Genomic DNA, 9,594 nt, shown 5'->3' on the forward strand with positions numbered 1-9,594 from the left:
GTCTCCTCCCTCTGTCTCCTCTTAGGTCTTATATCCAGATGGCCAGGCTCAGATGATTCACCCCAAGCCAGCAGACTTTCGAAATCCTGGCCCAGGCCGCCACCGTCTCATCACTCAGGTGTACCTCTCCCATGCTGCCTGGACAGGTAAGGAGTCGGGGCCGCGATGGTAGGAAAAGGTGCTCTTGGAGATCATCCCATCCTTCAGTATTTGCTTTTTTGCAGTTTACTGAGGATTTTGCATGTGTGCTGAGGATTAAACTTGATTCTGTAAGAATTTCATAAGCTTAAACTGGGTACTTTTGGACTGATTTGCTGCACTAGTTGCATAAGGAACAAGATTCTGGAGATCATAAGAGCATGCAGTCTCCTAGAAAAGGCCCTGGGTTGCATGCCAGCGGACTTTTTTCTTGTTCTGACTCTGCTAATGAACTGGGCAGGTCACTCTGTTTTCTCACCTTCAAAATGAAGATGATAATTCCAACCCATAAATTAATTGTGAGAGTTACTTTGGAAGTTAAATAGTTTCATGTTTCTTCCCAAAGTTTTAAAATGTTTGTTTGTATCTGAATAATTCAGTGGATTCCCTTCAAACAAGTAAAAGGTAAACTGTTCTTCCCTTCCACATGGGCTGGCTTATGGAATAATGCAGAGTAAGGTGATATGTTCATGGAACAAATGAGTAGAATCAACTAGTTAATGAAAAGGTAACAGAGGTTGTACAAGTACTTTTTTTTGTTTAATTTTTAAAAATCTTTAAACAATAAAATGAGAGTATATGGGTACAGAGTTGTAACACTACAGGCCTGTAAGGCTGTTTGGGAAAATTTAAAGAGACTCAGTCTGTAGAAACTATAATGTAAGACAGAATTTGTCTCAGTGGTATTTCCAAAATCATGATTCAAGATGTGGCTTTTATTAGAGAAGGTATTCTTAAAATATTTTTTATTACTCCATGTTTGTAGCACATAATAATTACATTCATCGTGGGGAGTGGGTACATGTCCATAACACATCTTAATTCTTTCTTCATCCCCTTCCCTTCCCATCTCTCTCCAAAAAGGTGTTTAATGGCACCAAATTTGGTTTATTTTCAAATTAGGGGGATGTCTTCTGGAATTTTTGTTTATTGCTTGTTTTAAAATATACAGAGAACTACTTAATGCCATTACTAATAGTTTCTCTCTATCAGCAGCATTGGATGTCTGCTGACAACTCTGTGGGCCTTAACAGAGGGACAATAAGAGTGGTACCACTGAATGTTCAGGAGCCTGTTTGGGGTCCTTGTCATCTAAGTCTGGCATAGATGAGGGAGCATCCAGCAATGCCTTTACCCAGCATCTGCTTCCCTGAGCATCCCTCATTCCACATCTTTGCAGCCTGGCATATTTTGCATTATTTGCCTAAACCATTAACCCCATAGAAAAGTACCTTTACCCCCAACCCAACCCCATTTTGTGTTTCCTGTGATGAAAGCCAGGCTGTCTTGCATGCTAGGGAAGTCTCTTCCGCTTTTCTGTAGAGGCACATTCCCAGGCTCTTTGATGCAGGAATCCTAGATACAGAGAAAGATATGCTGTGCTGTGAGACATTTTTTTTTGAAAATGAGTCCAGGCAGGCCTTGGACTCAGGATCTTCTGCCTCAGGCTCCCAAATAAGTGGGAGTACAGGTGTGCATTTCTCCTCCTGGCTTCTGGAACAGCACGATTTTGGGACAGATGGTGTTCAGGGAAGCAGAGCAAAACATGCTGGAGTTCACATGAGCTTGAAAGGTCTTAAGAGAGCTCCTGACCTGTTCTAGGTCACACAGCAAATAATTCGAATACCAGCGTTAGAACCCACGGCCTAGGCTAATTCCAAGCTCAAGCTGCTTTTTACTAGGCTGTTTCTTCTTTTGCTTTTGAAGGTATATTTAGTTTATTATAGAACTGTTTTTTAAATTTTTTTAATTGCTAGGCTGTCCTGAGCCTAAAGATTTCTAACTCATCCTTGATTTATTGGTAATAATTTGTTTCTCTGCCACTGTTACAGATTCCCTTTTAAATTCTCTGCATATCTCCTTAAATAAAATTTAAAAAAAAACTCTCTGCATAGCATTTGTTCATGTCAGATATTTTCTCAATCATTTATTTGATATTTTCTCCCATTTGCACGTTCCTCACTGGAGTAAAGAACTTGTTCATCTTTCTTCAGTGTCCCTAGTATCCTTATATCTTCTGTTCCTGGTCCCTGGTGTATGGTCCCACAACAAATAATAAAAGTGGAGTGAATACATGCTTTTGATTGTGCAATTGAAATCCAGTTAATCCACTTCCTACCAACTCTGGTTGGAGTCAGTCTTCTTTTCTTCACTTCCCAGATGCACACACGGAGGCCCACATAGTTCCTCAGTGGTAGAGCTGAGGCTGGCTCCTCCCCACCAAATAAAAAGGGAACAAAGTGTAAACCTCCTAGTTTTTTCCAGGCATGATGGACAGGCTATGTGAGTTGTCTCAGATACTTCGTCTCCTTCTACTGTCTCTTCCTTGTTTTCTTTTGCTCTTTCCCTCGATGGCATTTGCTTGAATTGCCATTCATACCAAATTCTGAGAAGGCAAAATGACTGCTGCAGAGTTGAGTGCTGTATCAGCAGCCCTCCCGCCCTCCTTCACCAGGATTCTGCACACGTGGCTGTGGTCTGGTGCTGGGATGGAATGGGAATATGTGGTAGACACAAGGACAGTACTAGTGTCATTGCATTTACACTCATGGTTGACATGGGTATGTGTGTGCCTCGTGGCTGGTAAATGCTGATGGGAGGCTGCACTCAGAATCATACTGAACTCAGGTGGGTGAGGATCTTTTGGCTTTGGTTGCCTGCAAATCTTTTCAGTCTTGAAGGATGCCATTCCAGCCTCTGCTCTGACCCGCAAGGGAAGTCTGCAAGTGACCAGGAACAGGCCTGGAAGAGCATTGAGAAATCTTGCTGACTCTGCCCCTATTGCTTTCCATCCATCCTGCTCACTCCTGCCCGCTGATCCTCTTAGCTTGGAGCTTGATTTTAACTCTTCTGTCTTTTGTTTGGGTTGCTCCCAAGTAAGAAGGACATCCCAAACTCCTTCTGCTCCAGGCTTTTGAACTTGCCTTTGGGTTTTTCTAAATCTTCTCCCCCTTCTTCAGTATGGAAGCCATGTGGTTAAAAGAAACATCAATTGTTTCACTTTGTGACCAGGTTCAAATTTTTACCACAGTTAGGGATTTGGGCAGTCACTTGGAACCTCTCTAAGCTGCTGGAGTTTTTTTCCCCCAAGATAGTGACAGTCTTTTTTTCATCATGTGACAAGATAAGAATTCCTGGGGTGGTCAGATGTAGTGGTACATGTCTGTAATCCCAGCACACAGCCTAAACTACAAGTGAAAGACCAGCCTAAACTACATAGTGAAACCCTGTCTCCAAAGCAACTCAAACTCTTAACACTGAACTGCTTATCTAGATATGAAGATAAGCCCCAGCACCTGTGGCCCTCTGTCCTGAGGCTACCTTCTGTCAAAGAAGGATTTTAGCTCTGTCTTGAATTACTTTTAGATCATCTCAGCAGCTTTAGTTCTGAGCTGCTGGGAGCCCAGAGACCCAAGGAGGGACTGCAGGCTGGGATCAGCCCCACAGATTCAGGCTGGGAAAGGGTTTCTGTTTGGTGAGAGTAAAGACAGGGATGTGGACAGATGAAGAAATGTTCTTCAAACCTCAGTGCTTCCATGTTTGATGTTTCATCTCAATTTTCAGCGGTTGCCCAGTCTTAGAGGATTCCTTTTGTCTTTTTTCCAGAACCATGCCAGGTGGAAGTGAGGCTGCTGCTGGCCTACAACTCCAGTGCTCGAATTCCAAAATCCCCCTGGATTGAAGGTGGTGAGGGTTCACCTCAGGTGGAAACCAGCATCGAGGGCACCATCCCCTTCAGCAAGCCTGTGAAAGTGTACATAATGCCCAAGCCTGCAAGGCGCTGAGTCAAAGCAGTCTTCACAGCCATGCCTGCATAGCTGTCATTGAGCCAGACGCCTGGAACATGTCATTGAAAGTGGCGTGTAGGTATAAGGAACATGGGTCCCGTAGTCTCACTTGGTATCACACACAGGATAAATTATTTTTGCATTAAAAAACCAAGAATATTATAGTTTACTTCCCTGATGCCAATAATAAAGCTGAGCTTTTCTAGTTTATGGACCTTAAGAAATATGTGTGGCTATGACTTTAGCATTTATTACACATACACTCAATTCTGAGACACAAAATGCAATTTTCTAGGCATTTCCAAAGAGCTGGTTATTTGAGGCAAAATCGTACGTCTTAAAGTGATGATCTGTTTGCCAGGGGTAACCTGAAAGCCGCTTTAACAGCTGTGGTTTTTAACCACAGAGTTTCTGAAAGACCTTAGACATTGGTTGGTTTGCAGAGAGGCCTCTTCCCTAGCCCAGTTAGTAGGTGGGCCAAGGGTTTACCAAACAGCTGGAGAATGAATCATTTTCACCTGGAGAGGAATATTTGATCTTGCCAGCCATTTCCTTAGGGTCCTTTTGCCTTTAATAAAGTAAAATAGAAAAGCTATATTTTAGAAGAGAAATCAGCACTATGGGGTTCAGTGTAACGGTATAGTCGTTTCCTGCTACATCTCCAGTGAGCCGGAGCTGCATGTACCAGGTACAACTGAAACAGAAAACAGCGTGCATTAGAGAGGTTAACTGGCAAGGCCTATGCTGTGTACTTTTCCTATTAATCTTCACAGCAGCCTGATATGGCATAGAGATTAAGTACATAATCAAGCCTGTGTTCGTTTAAATACCAGAAGATGCCAGAGTCCTACACTACACTATCTCAGAGCTAATATATTGGTGCTGCCCTGGAGTTTGAATGTGTCTCCTGAAGTCCATTTGTTGGGAACTTAATCCTCCATGCATTAGTGTTGGGAAGTGGGGTCCATGAGAGGTGGTGAGGTCCCGAGGACTGTGACTCATAAATGGATTAATGTCTCTGTCATAGAGAGTGTTAATTACCACAAGAACAGGTTTGGTATAAAAGCGAGTTTGGCTTCTTTTGTAGTCTTTTTTGTCCTCTGTTGCTCTTGTGCCTTGTGCCATGGGATGACAGCATGGAGACTCTCACCAGATGCCAGCCATGTTCTTGGGCTTCCAAGCCTCCAGAATAGTAAGCCCCATAAATTGCAGTTCATTTTAAATTTTTCCCTATCACAGATATGCTGTGATATTAGCAGAAAATGGCTTAAGACAATGGCACATAACTTCAAATTCGTAGCTCTCTGTGCCTCAGTTTCCTTATCTGCAAAACAGAAATAACAGGTTGTTGAGTAGGATGGATTACATAATGCTTGATAAAATCTGAGTCTGTAGCAGGCTGGATCATATATAATACTTAGAGAGCCCATAAAAATAATAGCAGGGGGGCTGGGGATTTAGCTCAGTGGCGTAAGCACCTGCCTTGCAAACAGGCAGTTGTGAGTTCGATCCCTGGTACCGATAAAAACGAAAAAGACCAAAAAAAAAAAAAAATAATAATAATAATAGCAGGATTCTGCAGTGTTCAAGAATGGAGCTGGAATTTAAATTCAAGTATGTTTTGACTTTCAGTTTGATGCACTTACTGTGTGCCTGGCCAGTTACACAAATTAATTCGTTTAACCTGAACGGTCACTGTGTGAGGTGGCTAATGTCTTCCTTTTACAAATAAGGCAGTTGAAGTTCAGAGAAATTAAGTATCTTGTCTTTAAATCATGTATTTTGAACCCAAGCAGGCAGCTGGCTTCAACAGCTTTTATAACTCTGTAGAGGGTCAAGGAAGGGATGATTATCTTCAAGGAATGGACTGTCGTGTTCTTACCTCTTTTATATATCTCTAGAATGTGCTAGCAGTGGGCTCTTACATGTGGACACAAGATAGCCAAAAAAAACATGCCTGCCTTAGAGAGAAAATAAAGCTTGAAGCCAGGTTGACACACACCACCATCCTGACATGATGCCGATTTCTGGATGCAAGCATAGATGAAATGCTGAAGACCCAGGGCTGTCAACTGAGCATGTCATGCTGTAACTATCAGATATGTTCTCAGGAATAAATATACTTCTCAGATATAGTACCTTCTTTATAAAAATCCTGTATCAGGAGCTGGGAATTTAGCTCACTGGCATAAGCACTTGCCTTGCAAGTGCACAGGTGTGAGTTCAATCCCTGGTACCAATTAAATAAAAATCATTTCAGCACACCCCTCATTTTATAGCTGGGGAAACAGGCTTTGAGGTAGTGTCTGCCCTTTAAAAGACAAAGCCAGGACACCCTCCTCTCTGAAAACAGGTAGGGTTTTTTTGTTTTGTTTTGTTTTTTCTCCTTTCGTTTCTTTTTCTTGCCAAATGTAGAAATATATTAAGGAGCAGGTTTTGGCTTATAGCAGAATACATTTTTCTAAGCTTTGTGAAATAGAACATGATAGTAGCAGCTGTGGAATTTGTCAGGCTGGATGTGTTGGACAGAGGTTGAACAAGTTCCTGACAAGTCTATTGCTGAGGGATTCAGTTATCACCTACAGAGATGGACTTAATATTTCAAATTCTTTGTACATGGAAGTGTTTTGGGGGGAGGCAGGGGGGCGGGCAGAGAGGCAGGGGTTTTATTTTTATCTTTTTCTTTTTTTTGGTACTGGGAATCAAACTCAGGACCTTGTGACTGTCAGGCATACGTTGTACTGCTGAGCTATATCCTGGGCCCTATTTTTCTTTATTTTTCTTTTTGAGACAGGGTCTTCTTGTGTAGTACAGACTGGCCTTAAACTTAGTATGTAGCCCAGGATGGCCTTAAACTTGCAGCAGTCCTCCTGCCTCAGCCTCCCAACTACTGGGATTACATGCTCTACCACACTCGGCTTACATGAAAAGCTTAGGTTCATTGAAATATGATAATTTTGATTTTTTTTTGCATCTGGTCTCACACTTTTTCACTAGCATGAGAAAATATACATACTATACAGGCCTAGAAAAAAGAATGAAGAGTCTTCCAATGTGATACCTTCATTTATAAGTGCATGCATAAGCCCAGAAAGATAATTGTTGGTGGTAATGCCAAGGCTGGATCTCAGGCCTCTCAATTCCTAGTCCAATGTAGTTTATACAATGTAGTTTATATAACAAGCATCTGTTCCTAGCCAGTGGTCTAGCACACAGAGCAGTCAGCACTAGACACTTCCTTCATCTCTCACACAAGCGGCCATCAGGTCCTCTGCATTCTGCTTCCTTAAATGTCTCTTGAAGCATTCCTCATTTGTTCAGTCTCCATCTGGGTGCAGCTGCCATCATTTCTCAAGATGACATTGTCTCCGGATGGTCTTCCGTCTCAGTCTTGCTCCTGGTACACTTGAGTGAGCGAGTGAGCCTGTGAGTCAAAAGTACACCTAACAGTACCGTGGTATGCCTACCAGAGCCAAGTCCCGAGATTCCAGTTTCTGAAAGGAGTATGTATTTGGATTTTATAGGGTATAATTGAAGAAACGTCTTAGAAATCACTCAGGCTAGAGAAAAGTGGCAGATTGAGGGTTGTGCTACCTACAAATTGAGTCAGGTTTAATGATTAATACATGGGACTAAGTATAGTATCACACTGAAAAAATACCTTTACTCCAATTTTTACATACTTCTAGCATTGACCATGTGGAATTGGTGGACTCCCAGGTATTAATCATTAAAATTCCCTCTAGATTTGTAAGAACTGTTTATTAGCAGGTTTTATACAACATTTAATAATCCATGGGCAGATACTACTATCTCGAAGATGTCAGAACTAAATTTAATGTAAAGAGCTCGCAGAATAGTCACGCCACCCATGCTTGATTGATTCAACACCCACTGGAGCTGTCTCATTTTATATTTGAGCCCCCAAAGGGAGGAAGGAGGGAGAAAGAAGCAGGGAGATTACATCCCTAGAGAAACAGTGTGAATTTCATCAAACATCCCTCCTTGCTAAATATGGCTGCCTGTGTGAGCTGAGGCAACAGATCCAGAAGGATCCTGTCATCTGATAAATGTAGCAAGAGCTGCAGAAAGGGTACTAAAGAATCTCCAAATTCAACTCTATGGAGTAGATGTGGTCTGAGAAGTTCACTTCTATAACCCCTGGGGAGCCAGAAGGGGCACACTTTCTGGAAAGAGTCTACTTGCTCGGTGAACTCGTAAAAATAACTCACTTTCTGTTCTGATTCTCTTAGTTCATTATTTCTTTCTAAGTCACATCTTAGTTTGCTGTGCAATCTAGGGATTAACTCCCAGTCAGACAGCTAAGTGAGCTACCTAGGTGGCAGGATTGTGTAGAATAAAAATCAGCCTTTTGGGGCTGTTGCTTCAACAATGGCTGAGGTAGAATGCTTTTATTTAATTATGGGTTGATAAAGAACATACTTGGTAAACATCTAGTTAAAACTGCTGCCAAGGAAAGTTTTCTTCTGTGAATTAGTGGATACTTCATTAAGACTCCTCATAAGTTTCGTCTCCTTGGTGATGTCTTGCCCAGTTTTATTTCTATCCTATAATAAATTATTCTTTGTTGGTGTGTGCCATTACTGTGTTTTGAAACTAATATATCAACACCTGTATCATCAATGTCTTTCTCTTTTACCTAACTCTTGACATCAGGTATTATGACTTAAATCCCTCTACCCTCAAGCTTCTGTAACTACAGGTAATAAGGAAATTAGTAATAACTTTCAGTAAGTGGGCTTGAAAGCAAATTGTTGAATAAATAAGTGAGATAGTTTTTGGGCTCCAAAGTTCTGTGAATTTACGAAACAATAAATTGCTACATTAACAACCATAAAATGAAACTAGTTGGTTTATACAGAACTCCTATTAGTGGAAAAGTAGTGATGGCAGTGGTTCCAATTAATAAATGAGCTAAGACTATGAATTACCTCATTTAATACCTATGGAGACTCCAGGTGCTAATATTTTCCGTATCTGTCAGATGAGAAAAATGAGAAATTAAATAAATGCCCAGCCTGTATATAGCAGGAATGGTAAGTTCAGAATCAAAGCGATTTGGCCCCATAGCCCATGCCCTAAGGTTTGTTTTGCTTTGCTTTGTTTTGTTTGGACAGGGTCTTGCTTTATACTTCTGGCTGTCCTTGAAGCCACTGTGTAGCCTATGCTGGCCTTGAACTCAGTGATCCTCCTGCCTCAGCCTTGTTTGCTAGGGTTACAGGCATGTGCCACTCTGGTTGGCTAACAGCTCTTTAGAGAGGAACAGACATGAAATAGGTGATGCTGATAACTTATGGTTCTCTTAGTGTGTTCTAAGGTTTCACAAAGCATACTTGAGTAATTCATAGAATAAAGACTATTTGAACATACCTCTACAGGCACTGCCACTTTATCCAGGCTCTGTTCTGACATGTCAGAAATAGCCTTCATCATTCTGTCTTATTCTACTTTAGTGTCTCATAACTGATTCTATATAATGTATTTACTTGTTTATTTTCTCTACTAGAATGTAAGCTACATGAAAAGGCTTTTTTTTTTTTTTTTTTTTTTTTTGGTGGCACAGGGCAGGGTGGGGGGATCGGGAGCC

At 41.4% G+C, this 9,594-nt stretch overlaps 1 protein-coding gene across 2 annotated transcripts in view; it reads left to right on the forward strand.

Annotated features, from left to right (window-relative positions):
• Positions 1–4,210, forward strand: part of Ints4 (integrator complex subunit 4) — a 102,953-nt gene extending 98,743 nt beyond the window's left edge. For both annotated transcript variants that reach the window (XM_003468530.5, XM_005003183.4), the window contains exons 22-23: positions 26–146; positions 3,805–4,210. In XM_003468530.5, coding sequence (XP_003468578.1) covers positions 26–146; positions 3,805–3,983 — 300 coding nt within the window. In that variant the 3' untranslated portion in view covers positions 3,984–4,210. The remainder of the gene's footprint in view (positions 1–25; positions 147–3,804) is intronic.
• The last annotated feature ends 5,384 nt before the right edge of the window (positions 4,211–9,594 follow it).

This window comes from Cavia porcellus, unplaced genomic scaffold (assembly GCF_034190915.1).
Source record: "Cavia porcellus strain 051 isolate PalLab524CR breed Dunkin Hartley unplaced genomic scaffold, mCavPor4.1 scaffold_9, whole genome shotgun sequence".
Taxonomy (NCBI): domain Eukaryota; kingdom Metazoa; phylum Chordata; class Mammalia; order Rodentia; family Caviidae; genus Cavia; species Cavia porcellus.